At 38.7% G+C, this 24730-nt stretch overlaps 1 protein-coding gene across 3 annotated transcripts in view; it reads left to right on the top strand.

Annotated features, from left to right (window-relative positions):
* FBXW7 (F-box and WD repeat domain containing 7) overlaps positions 1–24730 on the top strand; it is a 186023-nt gene that overhangs the window by 92507 nt on the left and 68786 nt on the right. The window contains exon 1 of one of the 3 annotated variants that reach the window (XM_054990493.1): positions 2249–2538. The exons of the other annotated variants lie outside the window; for them this stretch is intronic. Within the exon in view, the coding sequence (XP_054846468.1) occupies positions 2392–2538 (147 nt within the window). The 5' untranslated portion in view covers positions 2249–2391. Of the gene's footprint in view, positions 1–2248; positions 2539–24730 lie in introns of those variants that run through there. 3 annotated transcript variants of the gene reach the window in all.

The raw sequence follows: 24730 nt of genomic DNA, 5'->3' as shown, positions 1-24730 counted from the left end.
AATGGTATGAATTCTGAAACCACAGTTATGGTTGCCAGATTCTTGGCAGAGATCGCTAAAGTCAGATACAACCTTTTAAAATAACTGTCTCTTATCGTTTTATATTGCAATCTGTACCAATTTTATACTGTAATCTGTACCGTCCCACATTAGTTTTGTACTTTTTATCTACTCTTATGCCATTAAAGGTGTTGAATTAATGATTGGAAAAAAACTCAGTAGAGATCTGGATTGAGAGATGTAGCAAACTGAGTTAACAAATATTTCAACTTATTTTCATGTTCATTTCTTTCCTTTCTCTAACCTTCTTCTTGTGAATTTTTGAAATGGATTAAAATGATATTCATCCACTAAATCTAGAGTACTGACCAATGGTATTTTTTCTGTACCATTTCCTTTTGAAAGAGATACTAGGCAACGTTGTCTTCATTCTCCTCTAATTTATGATCTATGTTTGTGCTATTAGGCAAAGTAATAATATGCATGGCTTTATACATAATTCTTTAGAATTTAAAATTATTTTATATGCAGATCTTTTATTGATTTAAAAATCCGGAAGAAATCTTTCTTATGGAAGGCTTGAAGAGATAAGGAAAATTTTACTTTAGATCAGTTGATAGGTAATGATGAGTTTTTGTTGCTTTTCCAGCTGAGGTCTAAATATGATTTGCAAACTTCTGCCAAATGGCAATACAGTTGCAACACTGGTTGGTGTCCATATATGGTCCAGCAGCTTTGAGTGCTTCAGAATCTCTCCCACTTTTGGAGGTTCTTATTGAGTCATTAGGTAAAGGTAAAGGTAGTCCCCTGTGCAAGCACCGAGCCATTACTGACCCATGGGGGGATGTCGCATCACGACGTTTTCTTGGCAGATTTTTTTCGGGGTGGTTTGCCATTGCCTTCCCCAATTATCTACACTTTACCGCCAGGAACCTGGGTACTCATTTTACCAACCTCGGAAGGATGGAAGGCTGAGTCAACCTTGAGCTGACTATTTGAACCCGGCTTCCGCCAGGATCAAACTCAGGTCGTGAGCAGAGCTTGGGCTGCAGTACTGCAGCTTACCACTCTGAGCCAAGGGGCTCTTTTTATTGAGTTAATACAGAAAGCAAAATCTCAAATATTTGTATATAAATATTTGAGGTTGGTTAATAAATACAATACACAGAATCTTAAGAGATTAATGGAATAATGATCTGGAATGTCCAATTTTGTTAAAGCAATGGGATAAGGCCTTAAGTCTTATACCTGTTGCTACTATGAAGTTGCAAATTATTCACCAAAAAATTACGTTTAGGGTATTGGATATCAGCATCTTCTTATGAAAGATTTAAATACAGTGTCTTAACTGCTGGTGGTGTAATTCACGAAATGCATCTCTTAAGCATTGGTCATGTTTAGTCATTCTGCCCTTTTGGGAGGAGGTTATTACTCCTCCATTTGTGTAATTTATTTATTTTGTGTTAGAAAACTCATTTATTTTGAGGATGTCAGTGTACTGTTAAACTACTTAACAGTCTCTTGGAATCTAACTGATGGTCAACAGAAATGGACCCTCTGTGCCCTTTCAGTTGCTAAAAGGTTTATACTTCAACACTGGAAAGACAAAAGGTGACCTCCTTTAAATCACTGGATTGGAGACTGTACAAACTTATCAGCATTTGAACATAATACATATAGAAGACAACTGTACATGGAATATATTTAGAAATCTTTTATAGATTTGCCAGTAATGTTTTGTAGCCAGCACTGTTTTCTTTTTTCCTTTTTCTCTCCTGTTTTTGCACTAATAAATAAAAATAAATAAAAAATAGATGATAATGCAGTCTCTTATTAAAGTAAATAGCTGAAGACATAATTCATTCATGCTTTGGGAAGTAAAACTGTATTTTACTCTTTTCTGTTTAAATATCTACTCATGCTCTTGTTTTGTTTGCAGCTATTGCAATGAAGTTATTAGACCAATGTCTTTCCACTTCTTAAAAAAAATCCTGTCAAAACCAATTAATTCCAATTTATAAATCTGTTATGTGATTAAAGCTTGGCTGGCTAAGAGCAATTGATTTCTTTAAAAAAATGTATCACCTATTTCAACAGTGTATGAGTTAGTGATACTGCATGGGTGGGCCAATGGCTATTTGATTGGCAGGGACAGTCTGTCTGCATAGACATTTATAATTCCGGACTGTACTAGGATCGCTTGCACTTCACTAAGCAGCAGACAGGTCAAGACACTTGGTAGGAGAGATTGAGAAGACTGAAAGACAAAGGCAAAGCCAGACCTTGGGAAGCTGAATCCCTAGTTCAAAACCTTTGAGATACTAATCGTTGCTAAGCTTTTTATTAATGCTCTTTCACTGCAAATAATTCTGGACCAAGTAAACCTAAACAATGTCAAAACCAGGAAAAGCTTCTGTAAATCATGGCTTGGTTCCTGTTGATCTTCCAAGTACAAAAGATCCTTTACCACACCAAACAGTGATGAAGATATTTAGCATCAGCATCATAGCCCAAGGCCTCCCTTTCTGCCGTAGACGGGTAAGTGTTCATATTTTGTCCCTATATACATAAGGCCTACTTTTAGAAAACTAAACTTTAAGTACCATAGGAATTCATATTTTTAGTGTAAATTTATTATCTCTAGGATTTTCTTGTGGAATTTGTATAATTTGAAATTTTAAAAACCTACAAACATACACATTCTTTTAAAAACCATATTTTAATTATTGTTAATATATAGTACATTTTTTCAAGATCATCAGAGATTCTTTTCTAGTTTTAACTTTAGCTTGAAGGTAGAAATAGAGATGTGTTAGAATATTATATGAAAGTGTGTCAGTACTTTTGCAGTGGAAGTCAGTGCTCCTTGTGAAATGTCTTACATGAATTTTAAATATGTTTTAAGATTTTAGTTTGTAAGACTTAAAAATGCTTGAGAGAGCATTAAGTACGGCTAGTTAGTTTATTACAAACTCTGGGCTTGGGGAATCAATACAGTAGAATGGTATTAAAACATTTTGTTAAAAATACAAGTACAAATGTAAGTTTTGAGTCAGTATCTTTAATAATGTACTTCTAAAAAATTTCCTATCTCTGTCTTCATCTGTTTTTTTCATTAGGTATAAGATTATAGGACAGTGAATTGGAGTGAACTGACTTAGAAATGTGCCCTTTTAATTTTGGTAGAATTTATGTATAGTCTCCTAGGGAGTTTGCAACACAAAATTATAGTCATTCTTTTGGATTGAATGATATATTTTTGTTTGTATTTGCTACTGTGGAAGGGAGAGAGAGAGAGAGGTCCCCCCCCCATACATATGCAGGACACCAGATTGGCTTGAGTCATTTGCGTATTTAAATATGTGCTATAATTTGCTTTTAAAATAGAAACTGCTTTATGAAAAGTGCAGTGTTATTGCCATTAATCTACAATAAAATTATATTTTTTCAAGGGGTGTGCCAGACAATAGCTAATTTGGAAACAAATTTGAAGTATTAGAAATAACTGATTTAAAAAATTCCTCCTAGTTGTTCAAGCCTTAACCTGATTTATACTTTTTCCTTTCTGAAACTTAGTTATGTGGTGGTCAAAAATGAAAGAATCATTGAGAGTAAAAATACTTTTGTTATGAGGTCTGACAGTTCGTTTCTTATGCCTCTCTAGTATTAGTTATATTCAGCACATTACTATAAATGGTCATGGAACATCAGTTTGTCGTCTGTATTTCTAATGACTTTTATCAAAGATGCAAACTGAAGCTCGGCACTAGCTGCTAGTTTCCCTTAATGAAGAGGCCCAGATTTGGTACAAAAATTACGTAATAATAGATTTAACCTGAAAACTCTCCCTGACAAATTTGAAATCTGCAGTTTTGCAGCTTACTTGGAATTCAAAATCCAATTTTTAGGCTCCAAAGTGTTTATAAAAGAAACCTGTATATCAGTAAGCTAAAAATTATTTTAATTTCATATGAAACTACATAATACCTACTTGGAAAAAAACCTAACCAATTTATTTCTGTTTTCTAACAGAGTCTGAATTTAGTTAAACTTTTTTTTTTGATGTGGACATTCACTTTAAATGCTCTTATTTCTCTACAATAAAGCTTTTCCCTCTTAGTTCTTGTTTTCTTTGTATTACCATAATGCCAGAGTTAATTGTAGTTCACCATGGCTCTTTCAAAGTACGCAATCTTATGAACATGGTTCAATGCATTTGTAAGGTGTAACCTTCCCCTCAGATTACTAGCAGCAACTTGAAATGACTTCAATTTTCAGCTGCCCGAACCTGCTGCCCTTCACTTTAAACATGTAATGAAGATTGTATGGGCTTATTCAATATTGCTTTGGGCAGCTAAAGCTTGTATGTGTATAATATATAGTATCTAACCCATCTTACTTAGTTCTAGAGATCTGTTTCTTATATTTCTATGCTCAGTACAATAGATGTTGCACATAATATATCGCGTTAATTCTTTCTGCTGTCTGCACAACTGTGTTTTTGGCATCTGAAAGAGTAAAACTGAATCTTCTTTTTAAAAAAACAACTTATTTGAAAATAGGAGCCTAAAATAATAAAGTACATCTTCTAATTCTATTTATTCATCCCAGTGTCACTGTCACCTATTCCTCCCTGGAGACTTGCCCTTGATATTCAGACTTGTACTGGAGAGGCATGGCATTGCCCCACCACCACAAATAGGTTTGTTCATACACATGGACTTTATTTTTCATAAGTAGTAGTATGGGCTTATGACCTTAAGAGTAGGGATGCTGCTGTGACAACTTAGGTTCGATTTAGAAGTTCAAGATTCTAAAAGTTAGGATATCTTAAATGGTTGTGATAATAAGGAGAGAAGATGAAAAAGTGCTAGTCTGAACTATTCAGAAGAAAGATTGGATAAATATGAGACACAGATGTTGTCTGTGAGTGCTGATTCTGTAGAGAAGCACACAAGTCTTTATAGCATTAAGTAGCCTAGAACAGCTTAACACTTATGAAATAGAATTTCTAATTTTTGTGTTCTGTACCTAAGAATGAAAGGGTAGAACCCACTGATTCTCTTCTGCAAAGTGCAGACTTCTTTGTTCTTCTTTTTTTCACTTAACAGAATAGAGTTTGAGATTTGATTCAGTATTCTGATATGTCTCTAGAAAGGATCTTAAGCATTATATATGGCATTGATTTGAAGCATGCTAAGGTTATAAAGTTCAGTTCTTGAACTGAAATACAGATAATTTGGATCAAAATAAAATTTACAGTGTAGTCTCTTATTGCTGTGGCTGCTCTTTGGTTCTGGTCCTAGGAGCTTCTTTCTGATTCATGTGTTGTATGAAAAATTTCACAACAAAGAGATGTTTCTGTATGATAGACAAAAAATAAACTGTATCCAGAGTCCTCGGAAATCGTTGACTGACTGCACGCATTGGGGAACCATACTGCTAGCTTGATTCACTCCAAGAGGTCTCAGAGAAAAAAGTCAGAGCAAAAGCCAGTTTTGAAACTCGTGTTTCAAAAAATTTTCTGCAGTGCAGAATAGATTGCTGTTGTTTAGAGAAAAAAATCAAGTTTTTCTGATCACCTGGGTACTCAGTACATGTATTAAAGTCTAGATCCCAGATTTTGATAACTAAAGAGGTTGTCACACTTTCAAGATTAACTAACCTTTTGTGTACAACTAGTTGGAGTGTTATACTTTTCACACTAATCTCCCCAGTTGCTGTTTCATTGTACTGTTTAATTAAAAACACACTTCACTTCTGTGGAAAAGAAATAGTCACTTATTATTCAGGTATGCTATTTGGTCTTTTGTATGGTGTTGGCTTGTTGACATCTGTACAGCTGAAATCTCTAAAACATTGTGGAAATTAATTTCTTATCTAGATATTTATGAACTAAACAGATGACTAAGTCTCCAATCACCCAAGATCACATGTTCTTAAAGTATAGCAGTAATCTTGTATTGCTCTGCCTGTAAATTCTTGTTTCTTCTGAGTGCCATCCAGTAATCTTTATCCCAGCTGTCCTTTAGCTGGAGGAGGAACTTTAAGGTGATTTTGCAAGGGGAAAGCTCACATTGTGCTGAGGCAGGAGAAGTCCTGTCATATTTAACATGGTTGCAGTCTTACAAAATTTTTATTGCAAAGGAGTACAAGTCAGGCAACTGGCAATCTGGAACTGAGACTAATTTGTTTTCCTTATAAAAAGAATCATAAAGCGGGTGATATGATCTAGTTTTAAGGTTTTGAAATATAACCATACTAGTATATTTATTTCTTTAGAAATTTATACCTTGCTTTTCTCCCCGATGGGTAGCCAAAGAGGCTTTCAGCATGTATTCCATTTTGCAACAATTCTGTGAGGTAGGTTAAGCTGACAGTTTAACCCCATCCCCATGGAAGTGGGGGAATTCAAACTTGGATCTTTCACATTCTATCCTGACACTAACTGCGACACCATTCTGAGCTATAATGTTAGTGTTTCAGTGTTGCTTCAGTGAATCTGCATTTATTATTGTTCTGACACTACAAATAGCAAACTTTCCCCAAAGGCAAGCTACTATTAATATTGCTACCATAGTTTTTTTTCTTATGGTGATGCCAACAGCTGACAAGAATGCAGGCAATCTTGGCTGTTTGATTTACTATAACTACATTCCAGCCACATTTTTCTCATAGCACGTTGTTCTTCAGCAGCATATTTTCAGAGTACCCTCCCGCCCATGCCCAAGATGCACATTACGTTGCTAATTTTAGCAAAGTTTCTTGTTCTTTGAAGGGAGGTGATCTTCTCTCAGCCTGTGACTTATCAGTACTGTTGCTGCAATTCATTTGATTTCAAATTTCAACTCAAATAATCGTAATATTTTCTTTGTAGATATGCCGCCCCCTCCCAGAATTGCTGCTTTAGGTTTTTATAAAAGAAATAATAAAATTGAATTCTAAAACAAAAGTAAAAGTACCCAAGCACTGATATACTTTCTAATGAATTTTATCAAGTGTGCTGAAAATGCAAACCCAAAGGCCTATGTGAGGGTTCTCGCTGATTTAGGAATTCTAGAGTAGCTAGTCAATTAGCTTATGCCTAGCACGCTCTTAGAACATGGAACAGCAGCAAGAACATGGAACATGGAACAGCAGCAAGGCTCTTAGAACATGGAACATGAGTGTAGTGGTGCTAATTCATAGACCTCATCAGAGGCTAACCTAATAACCATAGAGGGAAAAAAGGGACATTTACAGTTGTCAGGAAGGAGGCTGACATGAGCTTCAGTCTGTAAAAAGCCTGGTCTTGTTAAAGGAAGTACCTACTTTGGCATGAGGAAGTTAGGAAGTAGATGTAATAGTACAGAAGCTGCCCTAGACAGCTTAATATTTTTGTTCCTCCTAATGTAGAAGGGCTTAGCTAGATGGGACGTGGGTTTGGATTATGGCTACAGTACTGAGGTGGATTTTCTTCCCTAGGAGAGAGGGGCCTCCCCTTCATCCCTACTGAAAATACTAGTTTAAGGTCAATTGTTCTCAGGGAAACTGCAAATATAATCCAGCAGCACACACCTGATCCAAATAACAGCATGGCTGTTCAAAATTTAATGAACGATTATGAGAGATCAGATCTCTTGTATCTTGTCTAGTTTAAGTATAATAGAACAGCAACACAAGCAATTTATGCTCCTTTGTGATGATTTTTATGATCAAAGCCCACACAAGTACAAGTACAAAGACTAAATTAATTGACTTTTACATACTTTGTGTATGCAGTAAAAGATTTTAGAACCTTCTCATATTCATTACATCTTAAAAAATGATTTTAAAGAAAAGAAAATCCTTACCTTTTGAGCAGATGAATTTTGGTGCTAATAGAACATCTTTACTAGTTCAGTTCTTAAATTCAATTTGTATTTGTCATATTTATAATGTAGTCAGTTCATATTATTTGTGCCCTTCATGACTAATCTTTTCTTAGGGTGAGATATAACAGACAAGGTCATCTCAGTGACCTGATAAGAACCTATAAGGGAGTCAGACAGGGCTGTCTTTTGGCTCCCACTTTATCTAACTACTATATTAGTGACGTAGTTAAACATATGTCAGATCTTAAATTTCATCCACCGAAACTCGCCTCATGCCATTTACCAATTTTGTTGTATGCAGATGATGTGGTACTCTTATCAAGGACCCCTTTGGGGCTTCAAAGAGCATTGAACAGTTTTACCATCTACTGCCGAAAAAGAAGGCTTGGTGAACGAGAGGGAATAAAATTGAACAGGTTATCAGCTTGGTATACTGGGTAGTCTTTCAGGAGAATGGATCCAAGACAGCCCATTGTAATCTGAGGGCAGAGTGCGTCGAGAAAGCTTCACTCGCGATTTTGAGATTCTCCCGAGCTAAAGGTAGTTCTTATGTACCGTTGGCGCTGAAACTTTTCCAGGCTAAAGTCACTAACTAACTCCTTTATGGCACCTTTTGGGCATCTCAGATCGTGGTTTACATTCTCTGGAGAAAATTCAATCTAAATTTCTCCAATCCATTTTACAAGTTCCATCCTGGATGCCCAATTCCCTACTCCGATTTGAAATGGTTCACCTATGACTTAGGACACACAAGAATCCAAAAGGCCTTTTCCATTTAATAATTCAGGATGGCTACCAGCCAAAGTGTCTACATCTAACTGAGAGTAAGTTAAAAAAGATGGGGCTTCTCTCTTGAAGCTCTGTTGTCCCAAAGTTTTAATGCTGCAAAATCGCAAATAAAACAAAGGGTATGTGACATTGAGCGTCAGCATGACATAATAAAAAAATCCTAAATGTAGGGCATCAGAGGAATCCAGATACCATATGAAGATGGCCCAATATCTAAAAAAATTAGAATTTCCTCCCTATAGGAGGGCTTTCACTCTAGCGAGATGTGATGCCATGCCATCCAAGGTAATGGAAGGGAGATATAAGAAGTTACCTTATGCTCAAAGGATTTGTGGGTGTCTCCTTGGAGTGGTGGAAACACTAGAACATATGTTTTTTCGCTGCCCCCTCCATAAAAGGAGACTTGACAATTCTTCCCTTGTTATCTGGATCGGAGGGGATATCAGATAACATATCCTTGGCAAAGCTATTGGCTGACAAAAATCCAGCTGTCACTAGGATGACAGCTAAGTTTTGCGCCCAGGTGATTGCGCAACAAAACAGACCATCAAATACTGGAATGGCCACGAGGGAGTCCTCTCACCCTGATTAAGTTTTAAAGATTTCTGCCTAATACTGCTTTTATATTGGGAATACAGTGAAATAAAATTCATTCAGGATTTTATTAAGCTTACTTCTATATTGGTGTATTAGGATATGTTTGGATATTTTATGAATTCTAAACAATGTATTTTATCTTGCTCTGTGTTCTGATTTTATTATATATAGCTGGTCTAATGACCGTTACAATAAATACTACTACAGTTCATATGTACTTACCTTGTTTAAGTTGGTATAAAGCTTTTATCATTGGTGTTGTTTCTCTTTATCTATCTATAAGTGGTGACAATTACTGTCAAGTTGCATTTTCATGGAAGTGAACAATTTATTCCAAATTGTAATAATCTTCTAGGCTTTATTTATTTATACCTATAAAATGGCAATTAATGCATTCACGATTTCATCTTTTCTGTGCCAGAAATTAAATCAGACTTTCAAATACAGTTTTCAAAAGCCAAAAGTGACAAATAGACTTTAGATATGAAGTGTAAATTAGATTACTTAAATTTATGAAATCCTTATGTAGAAGTTATTTGCTATGATAAAATATGTTGTGGCGTGGAATCCTGTTTGTTGTGGGTAGTATTAAAATCATATGGGGGCATTAAAGTACACTGTCTATATGGTGCATAATTTGGCTTGATAATCATATATAATATCATAGTTTATATTTTAGTTCTTTCTGAAAACAGAAAATTTCATTTTTGTTGCACCAGTGGCAATGAGTCCTTCTGGTTCTCAATTATCTTCGTGTGGCAACTCGGAATGTTCAGCTGTTCAAGGAACTAAATTTCATCGTGAAGGAAAGTCAAGTAGTCAGTATGAATGAGACTAAAAACCACATTAGACCTGGTTGAGTACTGGGAAGAAGTTCAGATCAGGGTCCACAGGTTTGCCTACAGAGTTTCCAGGGTGAATAGCCATTCTCCTCTTTCCTCTGAGATGACAGGCCATTTACCTATTCTTCAAAACCACTTTTTTCTGTATCCAAGATGAAACAGTTTGTTTTGACACAAACCTATGGAGCTGCCAACTGGCAGGAAGACCCAATGGAGAGGCAGATAACTGCATCTAGGAAAAGAGGGACAGACACTTCAACGTCTGACAGATCCATTCCAGATATCAGAACAGTTTGTGAATGGTTTCTACAGTGCCATTAGATTGTTGCCTGGATCCTCACATGACCTGGTGATGAGCCCCAGAGTATCCTGCTGGAATTTTCAATGGGGTGACAGGGTACCGGTTTTCAAATAACTTACAAAAGGAGATCCCAAATCATTGTTCTTTGTTCTATTCCTGACAGTTGCTGGAGGGGCAAGGAGAGAGTGTTTATCCCACTGGCAATAACCCTGGCTGACTTGAAGTTACTTGGCTGATGGAAAATATCATACCTACAGACCTCAAATGTTCTAGCCACATTAAATGGGCCTAGTGAAGTAAATGGTGGCAGCATATATAGGGGAAACAACCTCTAAGACAGTAGCTGGGTGAGGGGAAGTAAATACAGGGAATAGGCTGCCTGTCTGGGGACCCTCTGGAAGAGGAGAAAGGGGACCCTGTGAGGATTTGGGTCAGGGCTCTCTGCCTGCTAAACTGGAGGCTAGACAGGTGGCGTGTGAGGACCAGCCTTTACCTATCTGGGAAGCCCCAAACCAGTGAAGGGAGGTTTAGGGTGGGTGGCAGGATGTGTGAAAGTGAGGTCCACCATAAATGTATATTGCTGGGGAACATAACCATTTAGCTGATGTGATTGTACTTTGTGTTTTATATATTCTGTCAGAATTCTTTTGACCTGCAGCTCTGGTTGGATCTCCATCTATTCAAATCCTGCCTGCCTATTCATTTATACTTTTGCACTCAAATAAAATTACTTGCTTTTACTTAGAATAAGTTGGTGCTGCATTTTTCTTTTTTTCTTTTTATTATTTTTATTATAGCATTTTTAATTTTATTCTTTTTATTATTACTATACCTCACAGGCTCTTAAGCATTGTTACTGTAAGGAAAAGGAGTTTTCTCTGCGCTGAGAAAATTGCTGTTTCAGTTTTGGGTCCAGGGGTTCTGGAATAATTCCATTCCATTACTAATTGGTTCTGGGTGGGCCAGTTGTGGCTTGCAATCTTACCTGTTTTGTTTTCATGAGTTTGGTCCCTTTGCGTGTGGGAGACAGGCGTTGGCTGCACATGTGCAGACACATTTTTTTTAAGGAGGTGAGGAAAGGAGACTCTGGGGCAGCTGTTTTCACAACCAAAAATGGTCTCAGCTGTTAGTCCCCCGCCCCTGTGTAAACCATTGATCCACTGAGTTTTTCCTTAAGCACAATAACACACATGCAACAACCTGTAGAAGGCAGATGTCAGCAGGCGAGGCAAAGGCAGTGGGGCGCTCCCAAGCAGGAGTGCGCTCCAACCAATACAGTGCACCAACATTAAAAACGATCCTGCTTCATGTTCACTTTTTTCTTTTTCTATAGAGTCAATAAATTATTACCTTTGCCTTCTGCTGTTGCCTGTTGCTACTGTGTTTCTTTGTGCTTTGTACCTACAATGAAGGGTGAATCCAAATCCTTCCTTTTGATGATTAGCATTCTGCTGCACAACAGGACATCCTTGCTGATAATCTCCATTGCCCAAGGGTGGGCAGGCAGGTAGGCATGCAGAATGACTGGCTGAATCTCCCCTTCCAAACAATCCTGTTTTCCCCATATATTTTCCTTTTGCTGTGGGGGCAGGCAGGATTGTTTTTGGAAGGGTGGAGCAGATATATGTTTGCCAATTGACTCTGGAAAAGAGACTTCCGGTTTGGGATCCATGAAGGTCTAACACAGTTCAGGGAGCTGAGCTGTCCGTGCCGCTGTTTGTAGGGGCTGGAGGGGCGCAAATTGCCCATAGCCCCATGTTCTCAGGCGGAGAACAAGCAAGTATGCTCAAGACCTCGAGAGTGCGTTGATCTCGGGTGTGAGGGGGGGGGTCTACGCAACGATCCCCCATCCATCCTTGAGGTCCCACTCGTAGACAGGCAGCCAAGATCTCTGCAGCGGCTCTGGAGTCAATTTCTGACATAAGACCCTCATGCCCAAGCTTCAGCAACACAAAGAAGTACTTTGAATCGATTGGATAATTGGCTCTGGAAACAATTTTAAACGGGTCCAGTCAGATGTAAGTCCCATGTTATTAAATAGTGCTTACTCATAGGAAAGTGTCTTTAGAACTGCAGTGTATGATTAAAGTCTTCCAGGGCCGTTTCCAGACGGCCCCCCGCCTCGCGAAATGTCGCGCGTCGTCGCGCAGAAAACGCGAAATATCGCGTTTTCTCGCGCGAGTTTTGCGCGACGTCGCGCAAAACTCGCACGAGAAAACGCGATATTTCGCGTTTTCTGCGCAACGACGCACGACGTTTCGCGAGGCGGGGGGCCGTCTGGAAACGGCCCAGGGCTTTTATCAAGTTTGGTTTATTGAACAGACTTTCTCCATCCCCCGCACAGCACTTTTTCTCACAGCAATTTCAAGTGCCCAGATCTGTCCCTGTGTAGCGCTGCAGAAGAAATCAGGATGCACCCCAGAAGGTCTACTCACATGTAAGTTCCATGTTATTCAATAGTGCTTAACCCACAGGGAAGTGTCTTTTGAATTGCACCCTATGATTGAACTCTTGCTTCCAAATGTTTCCAAAGCTGATATGAGGGGAGGAGTCTTCTCTTGCAAAGCCCCTGCTGAGAGGGAGGGAGATAATGCCATTTTCCACATAGGGACAGGGTGGAGAGGGGAGATGCACTCATGTGCATCGTGCTCATTCCCCATTCCTGTCAACAGAGCTAATTAATAAAGTATGGTCTCTCTCCCCTTGGGATCTGACTAGTGAATACTGTTCACAAAAACAAGATGCTGCCCAGTGAGGTGAGCCCAGTGCCGAAGGTATGAAATGAAACACACAAACTTTTGGAGGGACCATTTCCTGGATTTAGTGCAGCGTTCTGGAAGCTGATTTAACAAAAAAACCCAGTGATTTCTGGGAGTATTTTCTGCCCATTTTCCTATTATTCACATTCCTATTAAGGAAGCAAGGAAAGATTTATTTCCATCCCTTGTTTCCCCCATATATTTCCCATATGTTTTCTTCGCTTGAATTATCTCAATGGATAAATTTCCGTCTTCCTGAATGAACCAGCAGGTATAACTGTGGAACCTTTTATCCAACCTTCCCATGGCTGGTAGGAGTGTGGATATCTTCTCCCCTGGCTTTTGTTGAGTTCTCTGCATCTTTCATCCTTACACCCCAACCTTCTCCTTTGGTCACCCTCCCCTAGAAAGGGTGAAGGTTAGTAAGGCAGGGACATGTCCCAGATCAATATAGATAGGCTTTAGAGAATGGAAGTGCATCATGTTATGTTAAGTTAGAAGTGTCTAACGTGCTTAAAAAGTGATGTTAGAGACAAGACAAGACCTTTCCCGTTGGGCAGGGTTAGAATCAGCGGTGAACATAAATTCTGCCTGGGACTTAATCAGGATGTTGTGAAGCTATGGGATGTGGAACGCTGAAGCAAAAAAGCTTGAAAGAAAAGGCTCAGTGTAATTAGTGGACTAAAATAGGGACTTGAATAAAGGGGGTAGATGTTTTAGAGTTCTTTCTAAAAGTCCTTTTATATTACAGACTTCAATATACTGTGAACTATTTACTCATATTTTTGATATAGTGATAACTGCATAATTCTGTATCCATAGATGCATACGCTTCAGGGCTTGGTGTTGGTTTTCATCACTACTTTAGTGCAATGGCTAATATTAAAGGGATGAATACATGAAATTCCGTCCAAGGATGTGACGTAGAGTGTATATAGATGGGTAGATTGGGGTAGGATATTTTGAACTGTGGGAAAATGTCTCAAAATATGTTTCTTGTCAGAAGACAAAGCTTCAAAGGAAAGGGAATGTAAAGACATCAAAGAGGAGAAAATGTGCAGTGGAACAAATGGCTTCAGAAGTGTGAGGAGAAAATACCATAATCAGTTAAAAGGTGCCAACAAGATGATCAGAATGCTGATTAGTTGTGGCTCTTTTCCAATGTATATTGAAAGTGGATAGCCTGTATATGTCTATTTTCTTTAATATATTTGTATTGAAAGTGGAGAAATAAGTATGTTAAGGAAGAGACACTCAGTGTTCTTTGAAAAATAAAAAAATATTAAATATTAGGTGTGGCATAATAGAATATGCAGTTGGTGAGGAATGTCAAGGCAAGTTATTACAATGAATCTTCCAGCAATGAGCTAGACACAGTTATTTTTTTAAGTAACTCCATGCAACAATCATTGTCATCTTAGAAAAGTCCACAGCAAACACTTGTTGACTCTGTTTTGTTTTGTATATTTGTAACAGAATAGGGAATTAGGTTCAGATTTAAGGTATCTCTATGGCTTAACCACATTAACACGGTAATATCAGAATCCTCTTTAGAAATATTTGTTTTGGGATTAATGCCAGTCCATCTGTACTGTGTGGGATCTACCTCTGTCCTTTTCTATTCAAAATGCACATTGTCTTAATTCATTACAAGAAGATGAATGTATGTTTTTGGAGAACCATAGCAGTTTCTGCAGTATATTCAGTATAGGGTTGCCATCCCCCGATCCCACACTTCCCACCCCTCTCCGACTTACCTACCTGGTGTGGGGGGGTGCACTCCCTGGGGCACCCCCTCCCCGGGAGGCGTGGCATATGTCTAGGTGGGGGGGGCACTCACGCATTGCGAGAACAGGCAACAATGGCGGTGAAAGCAGGCTGCTTTTTTTTTTTTTTTTTGAAAAATTTTTATTGGGTTAGAACATTTTTATTTTTACATTACAGTCCATTTTCCCCTAATTTTTCGTTTCTAACCCCCTCCCTTTCCCCCCCTTTTGTTGACTTCCAACAGCTTTCCCACCCTCTGTCTCTTTTCCCTTACTTCTATTAAGTTCCTCTGTCTAAAACAGATATACATTCTCCATTATATTAAGCAGTACATCTTTAACTCCTTTACTTATTATACACCCAAACTATACGTCTTTAGATAAACAATTTATCCCATTTTCCAGTTTTGAGTAATTCTATATAAACCTATATATCATAAACCATAAAAATTTCCCACATTTAAATCAAACAATTTGATTTGTTCTCTATATATTACTCATTTCAACTTTTTATGGTAATTCTATATAACTCCTCAGATACTCAATCAATTTAACTCTTCTATACATTCAGTTTGGTGCATATAAATCTTGTCAAAGAAAGAAAATATTGTTAGTTAGTCAATCCTCATGTTTAAACCTTATCATTAATTATTCTCTATCAGTTGACCTATACATATCTATATATATCTCAATCAATTAATCTAACTGCTTATAAATTCACATTTCTCTTCCTCCCCCGGTAAAGTCACCCCTCTCTTTTATACTTTTATTATATTTCAGTAGTTCTCAAACTGCCACAGTTTTCCTCCCACCTCCCATTTCTTCTCCAGGTATTGTTTCAGCTTCTCCCAGTCTGTGTTGAACTGCCCTGAGTCCAGATCTCTCAGTTTTCTTGTCATCTTGTCCATTTCAGCCATATACAGCAATTTGTAGATCCAATCTTCAATAGTTGGCACTTCTTGTACTTTCCATTTCTGCGCATACAAAAGTCTAGCTGCTGCAGTCATATAAAATATCAACGTCCTATGATGGGCTGGAATTCCCTCCATTCCCAAGTTTAGCAGCAGGAGTTCTGGGTTCTTATTTATTTGAAACTGTAAAATTTCACTCATTTCTCTTATTATTTCCCCCCAGAACTGCCTAGCTACCTCACACGACCACCACATATGATAGAGGGAGCCCTCATGTTTCTTACATTTCCAGCATTTATTAGAAGTATTCAAGTTCCCTAGCGCAATCTTCTTTGGTGTCATGTACCAACGATAGATCATTTTGAAAATGTTCTCTTTAATATTGATACATGTCGTTGTCTTCATTGTAGTTTTCCACAAGTATTCCCATGCCTCCATTGTTATTTCTTTATTGAAATTTATAGCCCATTTCACCATCTGTGTTTTAACTATCTCATCCTCAGTATACCATTTCAGCAATACTTGGTATACCTTGGATATTCTTTTCTTGTCTTCTTTAAGAAGGGTCTGCTCTAGTTCCGAGTTCTCTGTTCGTATGCCCCCTTTTGCAAAGTCCGAGTTGTATAAGTCTCTAATCTGTCTATACTGGAACCAATCATAGTTAGGTGATAGTTCCTCTTGCGTCTTTATTCTAAGTTTAGATACTTCAATCTTAGTTATTTCTTTGTACGTTAAACATTGTTGTTCATTATCCACAGCTCTCGGATCTATCACCTCATATGGAACCACCCACAAGGGGGTTCCTTCTTGTAGGTAGGTTCTATACTTCTTCCAGATTGTAAATAGACTTCTCCTTACAAAATGATGCAGGAACATCGAGTTGACCTTTACTTTGTCATGCCATAGGTATGCGTGCCATCCAAAAATTTTTTTATATCCCTCTAGGGCTAATAGTTTCTTATTCTTTAATGTCATCCACTCTTTTAGCCAAACTAGGCAGATTGCATCATGGTAAAGTCTCAGATTGGGCAGTTGCATTCCGCCTCTCTCCTTTGCATCTTGTAAAACTTTTACTTTCACTCGAGGCTTCTTGCCTGCCCAAACAAAATCTGATATTTTCCTCTGCCATTTTTCAAATTGTTTAGAGTCTCTGATGATTGGTATTGTCTGTAACAAAAACATTACTCTTGGTAACACATTCATCTTAACTGCTGCAATCCTGCCCAACCATGACAGGTTCAATCTATTCCATTTGATCAAGTCTCTCTCTGAGTCCATAATTTTTCATAATTATTCTTGAACAAATCTATATTTTTTGCAGTCAGCTCAACTCCCAGGTATTTCACCTTACTAGTTACTTCACAATCCGTTGTTTCCATTAACAATTGTTGTTTCTGCTTAGTCATGTTTTTGCATAATATCTTTGACTTCTTTTTGTTAATGAAGAAACCTGCCAAGTCTCCAAACTCCTTGATCTTGTCTATCACTTTTGGCATGTTCTCCAGTGGGTCTTCTACAATTAACATTATGTCGTCTGCAAATGCTCTGACCTTATATGAATAGTCCTTTATTTTTATTCCTCGTATTTCCTCATCTTGTCGGATTTGTATCATCAGAATCTCCAATACTAAAATGAACAACAATGGAGATAACGGGCAACCTTGTCTTGTTCCTTTACTAATCGTCAATTTCTTGGTCAGTTCATCATTCACTACAATTGCTGCAGTCTGGTCTCTATAGATTTCCTTGATTGCTCTGACGAATCTTTCTCCCAGTTGTAGCTTTTCCATAGTGGCAAACATAAAGTCCCAGTTTAAATTGTCAAACGCTTTTTCAGCGTCTACAAAGAAGAAACCAACCTCTTTGTCACAACGCTTGTCGTAGTATTCAATAGCATTGATCACTGTCCTTAAGTTGTCTCTTATTTGTCTGTCTGGCAAAAAGCCTGCTTGTTCCTCCTCTATGACTTCCGAGAGCCACCCCTTCAATCTCTCCGCCAATATCTTCGCAAAAATTTTATAGTCATTATTAAGTAGTGATATAGGTCTGTAATTTTTCACGTTGGTCAGGTCTTGGCCCTCCTTTGGGATCAATGATATATTCGCTTCACTCCAAGTATCTGGAATCCTTTGATCCCTAAAAACTCCATTCATCACCTCTTTTAGGAATGGTGCCAGTTCATTGGCCATTGTCTTATAAAATTTAGCCGTAAGTCCATCTGGCCCTGGCGCCTTTCCTAGATTTGCAGATTGTATTGCCTTGCTTATTTCCTCGTCAGTTACTTCACTGTTCAACTTACTTCTCCAAGCTTCCGAGATTTCTGGAAGTTTGGTCTTCTCCAGATATGATGCTATTGATTCTTTGTTTACTTCTTTTTTGTTATACAGCTTAGCATAGAATTTATAGAAGGCTCTACTAATGGTAGTCTGCTCCAAGTACGTTTTATCTTCTTCACAGATTTTATTTATTATTTTCTTTTCCCTTTTCTTCTTCAATTGCCATGCCAAATATTTCCCAGGTTTATTAGCACCCTCAAACGCTTTTTGATTCAGTCTTTTAAGATTCCACTCCAATTCTTTATTACTCATTGCTGTTAGCTGTTCTTGAAGAATTTTGATTTCCTGGTATATTTTCTTTTTCCCTGGTCTCTTTTTTAACTGTACTTCTTTGGCTTTTATTTTCTCCTCAATCTCTTGTCTTTTCTCCTCTTTCTTTTTTCTTGCTCTGCCATTTAAGTCCATTAGTATGCCCCTTACAACCGCCTTGTACGCATCCCAAACTTTATTGGTTGGTACTTCTTTATTCACGTTGTATTGTATAAAAAACTTAGTCTCTCTTCTCACTGTTTCCATATTCTCACTTTCCTGTAACAAGTCCTCATTTATTCTCCAGGCTTTCCTTTTCCTCCTTTTTCCAAATTTCCACATAATTGGGTTGTGATCTGAGCCTACCATCGGCATTATTCCTACCTCCTTAGTCCATAACGCTAAGTCCTTTGAGGCCCAGATCATATCAATTCTTGATAATGTAAGATGCCTTGCAGAATAAAAAGTAAACTGTCTGGTTTTAGGATATTCTCTCCTCCATACGTCTTCGAGAGTCTCTTGTTGAATCAACTCAAAAAAAAGCTTTGGCAATAATCCTCTTTTCTTTTGTGCTTTTGTAGTCTTTTTGTCTAGTTCCAAATCTGTCACTCCATTGAAATCTCCAGCAAGAATTATCTGGTCATATACAAGATCGTCTAAGTGCTTCCTTAAGTCCTCAAAGAAGCTTTCCTTTGCACCGTTAGGTGCATAAAGTCCGACTACCAACACTCTCTTTAAGTTCCAGTTACATTCCACTGCTACAAATCTAGCTTCCACATCTCTCATAACAAATTTTGGCTGCAGCTCCTCTTTTATATACAACACCACTCCTCTTTTTTTCTTGTTGGAAGCCGCTACAAATTCTTTGCCCAATTTTCCAGATTTTAAATATTTTACATCCTGTTTTCTAATATGGGTCTCCTGCAAACAAACAATATCACATTTTTGTTTTAGTAGCCAATGAAAAATATTTTTTCTCTTATTCGGTGAGTTTAGTCCATTTACATTCCAAGATAATACTTTACTCTCCATATTCATGGTTTTGTTGGTAAGTCTTTTTCATTGTCCTTAATAAATCTCTCCATCTCCCGCTCAGATCTGATACGCTTTTTTGCCCCTCCAAACTCAAAGGACACTCCTTCCGGTAACTCCCATCTGTACCTAATGTTCATGTCCTTCAAAGTCTGAATTAACACTCTATATTTTTTCCTGTCCAGTAACACTGATCTGGGCAATTCCTTCATTATGATAATCGTCTTGCCATCAATCTCCAATGGGTCTTGAAATTGTTTTGTCACAATCCTCTCTTTCATATTTCTAGTTGTAAACTGCACGATCACATCCCTTGGTAGTTTCCTCTGGGTTGCAATTCTCGAGTTCACACGATACGCCACATCTAGGATAGCCACAATTTCCTCCTCCTCCTTCCCCAGGTATTCAGCCAACACCTCAGTCATCTGTTCTTGCGCTGACTTCCCTTCAACTTCTGGCAGACCACGAAAACGAAGCTGCTTCTCCATGTGTTTAGTTTCTGCAACTGACATCCTCCCCTTTACCGATCTCATCTCTGTTTGTTGCGTTTCTATTAAATTCTCCATCGCGTCTTCTACTGTTTTGACTCTCTGTTTCGTTCCTTGTAATTCACTGCTAATCGTTTCCACGCCTTTTTTCACTTCTGACAGCTCCGATTTTACTGTCTGTGTAACTTCTTTGACCTCTTTAATAAGCTCCAATTTCGTGTCCTTAAGTTCTTTCATCATGTCTATAAGTTTTTTGTCCAAATTTTCTATTGCCGATTGCCACTCTTTTTTCGACATCGTGGGGCTTGCTTTAGCTCGCTCCCACGAATCTGCTCTCTTCCTCAGCTCCGTGGCGTATAATTAAACGTTTTCCTTTTTTTTTTTCAAATGTCCCAATCTTTGCCAAAATTAATTTTTTATATCCAAAATGTCGGGCGTGAAAGCAGGCTGCTTTTGATGCTACTGCTGCTGCCAGCGTCGCCTGCTTATGCCGCTGCTGCTTCCTATCGTGGTGCGGGAGCCCACAACGCTGACAAAAGCGGTGGCAGCAGTGGCGGCAGCAAGTGCGGCTTGCTGTCATCAGCATCAGTGCCTCCTGCTGCTGCTTTCTCTCGCCACTGCAGGCCACTTTTGCCAGTGCGGCGGTAGTGGCAGCGGGTGGTGCTGGCAACAGTGAGCCCTCTCACTGCTGCTGCTGCCGCCGCCACCACAAATAAGCTGCAGCGGTGGCAGCCGGGAGAAAGGGGACACAAGTTTCTCCCGTGCGCGTGGCAACACCAGTCCCGGAAGTGCCGTCATCATGCACGTCATCATGCATTTCCATGAGTGACATCATCACACACGCAAGAGAAGTTAAAAAAAGAGAAAAAAAGTAGGGTGGGTGTCAGGATCCCAATCCCCTGCTGGGGGACACGAGGGACATGGCAACCCTAATTCAGTATTAGATTTGATAGATTGATTTTATCCCTGTCTTTTCCTCCAGCGAGGTGACAGTCCATCTAAAATGTTTTAATTCTAACGGTTTTACCATAAAGCTGCTTAACTTCTAAAAATTAAACCAGGTTACCTCTCCCCCATGCATTTAAGAGGGAGTGAAAGAGCAGATACCATCATTGGCAATCGTTGAGTTAAACATGGAAACACCAGTACCTAAGCAGCTCAGTTGTTTGTAATTATGTTAAAACTACCTTGACAATCAATCTTCAGAAAGTGATGCCACAAATTTTTTTAGCCTTGAGTTAAAATTCTGATACAGTGTATAAATCTTTTGAGTTTTTATTGGCTGGTTGTGTGTACTCATTCTGCCTCTCTAGAGTTAACAAGAGTTTTATCACTTAATTGTATGAAATTTAGAAAAGAATAATTTCAGGACACAAGTAGCACCAGAATCAGAGTCTTCTATGACCAATTTAAGATGGGAGGAAGTCATTCTAAAATTATTCAGAAAAATTCATTCCTGCAATCATTAAGGCCCTTATTGGCTTGTAGGTATTACTTACAGTCAACATCTTCTGGTCTCAAGTGTCTTGTTTCTGTAAGGTGTTATATAACTGAACCTCACAACACCCAAAACACATTGATTAAAAAAGGTTTATTTTTGATACTTAAAGAATGATGTGTATCATAAATGGTGCTACTGGACTCAAACCTTGCTCAACTTATATATATATATATATATAAAGACAAGTGTCCTGACTGACTCATCAACGCCCAGCCCAAACCCCTGGACCTAGACATGTGAAATTTGAGGAGAATGTTCCTTTTGTGACATAGAGGCTCACTAAGAAGGGATTTTAAGAAATTCGCCACCTAAGGGGGTAAAAAGGGGTAAAATGTGTTTTCCCATAGGGATACAGCTTCCTTGTGTGGCTGGCAGGCTGCTCTCCCCCCAACTGCCAACTCAGCCTCCCTGAGGTCATTTGCATATGCAGCCCTGATTGGTCATCATCCCAACATTCTAAATAGTATGCAGGACACATGCAGTACCTCAGGATGCATTCAATGATTCCCTGAAAAGGGATTTTATATAAAAGTTAGTATGGCAACTGAGTTTTTAAATGTTCATGGGGAGAGAGTGCATGATCTTTCTAGGAGCCATTTCAATGTGAACCTCTCACATGAACCTGCCGATGTGCCCATCACACCACTTCTCCCTCAGTCCAACTCCACCTCACACCTCTTGCAGCCATCACCTATTACTGCCCCCACGAAGCCTCCTGCAGATGTTGTGTAAGATATACGGAGAGCCAGTTTGGTGCAGTGGGAGAGCCAGTTTGGTGCAGTGGTTAAGAGCACGGGACTCTAATCTGGAGAGCCGGGTTTGATTCCCCACTCCTCCACAAAGCCAGCTGGGTGACCTTGGGCGAGTCACAGTTCTCTTGAGCTCTCTTAGCCCCACCCACCTCACAGGGTGATTGTTGTGGGGTAATAATAACACTTTGTAAACCGCTCTGAGTGGGCATTAAGTTGTCCTGAAGGGCGGTATATAAATCGAATGTTATTATTATTGTTATTAAAAGGAGGAAGCAACTTAGAGATGCAGCAAAGAAATATGCACATCGTACTCCTGCTGTGCAATGAGCAGCAGTGGCCAAGTACCAGCAAATCCTGCGTCCAAGGGAAAGGTGACCATCTCTGCAGGCCTGGGCACAGTAGTGACAACCCTAGCAGACCTAACATCCATGATGTGCCCTGATATCCTCACTATCACGGAGAAGTCCATGGACTGGCTGTGTGAGTGTGGCATTCTGACCCCCAAGAACGACAAGGCTGCCATTAATGAAACACAACTCCCTCGAAGGAGCAGAAATGGAGTACAGATCTGTGGACTCAGTGGTGCAAATGGATGATGTGGTCCACTACCCCATGAAGTTCCTCAACATGCTCAACCCTCCTGGCTTCTCAGCCCACAAGCTTCTCCTCAAAGGGGGGGAGCCAAAGCAGGGGGAAACCACCAATGAGGTCTACAAAGAGGTCCTTCAGTAGAAAAACAAAGGTGGTACTTATTTTCCACTATTTATTGCACTACAATCTTTTACTTTTAAAAATCTCTTCAACAGATGTACATTTAGAAATTCACTTCATCAGTTTTTGGCATCAACATGCTTCGTTTTATTCAAACACTTGTCAAGCTCGGTTACGATGCTATTATACTACAAAACCAACTCAACCCCTCCCTCCCTCAAACCAAAAAATGTTACATACCCATAAATATTATAACTGGATTTAAAGTAGTTAAATACCATAGCGAAGCACGGGCATCAAGCTAGTAAATGATATAACATATAAAACTTCAACAAATATAACTTGAACTCTACCATTTACAGTATGCATCAAAATCTCTGAAGACAATCTTTATGTATCAATAATACCTGCAGTCTTTGATTCTTTTTAGCAATATTGCTTGAGAGAGATGAAATTTACATTTTCGGCTGCTGTGAGTAGTTATCTGATGAAAAAGAAAGCTTAAGCCCTGCCGTGTCACAGATGGAAAATTTCTGAGGTAGCCTTTCCCAAAAGTTGTATTCAGTCTCTCCAATTGAGCATTGGAGATCCATATGCAGGAGCAAGTTCCCTCTTAATTTTGTTGTTGTTGTTGAGTTAGAAAGAATGTCTAGACTGGATGTGAATGCACGCCTGGATATGAGGCATCTGATCCTCATTCTTTGTTGTACAGTGTAGATTGGAATGTGCATTCCTATTCACTTTGTATTGCAGATGAGCATATATGTCCGCATTCCGTTTTTGAGGTGTCAGAATCAACACAAATACCTTGAAATTGTAATTAGCTTTATATTAATCAGCTGTGGAAAATGTTTGAAATTTTATCTTCATTTATACTGTTACATAAATGGCATAAAGAAATGTGATGAATCTTACTTTAAGGTACCTTAAAATATATTGTTTATTTAAAACCTTTATTAGCCCCCTTTCTACCTTAGAGGAGTTCAAGGCGGTTTACAATATAAAACAGAAACAAAACACCAGGTTCTTTCTGACTTTCTGTTCCAAAAGCTGGTGTGAACCCTCCACCTTACACGCTGCCACCTGCTATAAACCTCAATGCACTGATCTGGGGCTTCACTTGGCAATTCATGGCAGTCACAGTGCACCACCTGTATGCTCCCTAAATATCAGGAAGAGAGCCTTGAGCCAAATCCTCAAAAGTTCCCTCTCTCCTGATCCAGGGACTTCACCAGATAGGCAGCCATTACCCTATCTCTCACCCAGCTGAATGCCCAGTTATTAGAGTTAGGGAACTCAGTATTTCTTCCCCTACTACCCCTACTCTACTACCATTTAGTTTAGGTATAGACTGTGGGCAGAAAGTTGGTGTGTGTGTGTGCGTGTTTATATCACCAGAGATATTAGACATTCCGTCACCAGGAAGGAAAAGTTCAGCTTTATTGACAACTTCAGCAACATTTAGGTAACTCAAACACGGAAATTATTTCTAATGTTTGAACTTTCGATCCCAGTTCATTCCAGCAGTCAATAATCTCAGTTTCTACAAGCAGATTCATGGGGAAAATCAAACATTTCTTGGCTGAGGAGAATTTTAGCAATCAGAATTATATATATGAAACACTAACAGACTGGCAAAGACAGCTAAGTAAATTTATTTGGAATGGCGAGAAATCAAGAATAAATTTTAAAATACTCTTAAGATGAGAAAAAGAGAGGAGGGTTAGCAGTTCCAAATATAAAATTGTATTATCAAGCAGCAGGTCTGGTCTGTAAGAAATAAGCAGTGATATTGGTAATAATTGTTATTGTTAAAATGGAAAGGATAATTTGAAGTAATAAT

This window comes from Eublepharis macularius, chromosome 10 (genome assembly GCF_028583425.1).
Source record: "Eublepharis macularius isolate TG4126 chromosome 10, MPM_Emac_v1.0, whole genome shotgun sequence".
NCBI lineage: Eukaryota > Metazoa > Chordata > Lepidosauria > Squamata > Eublepharidae > Eublepharis > Eublepharis macularius.
The sequence above is the reverse complement of the archived record's forward strand: the minus strand, read 5'-3'. Positions and strand labels throughout refer to the sequence as shown.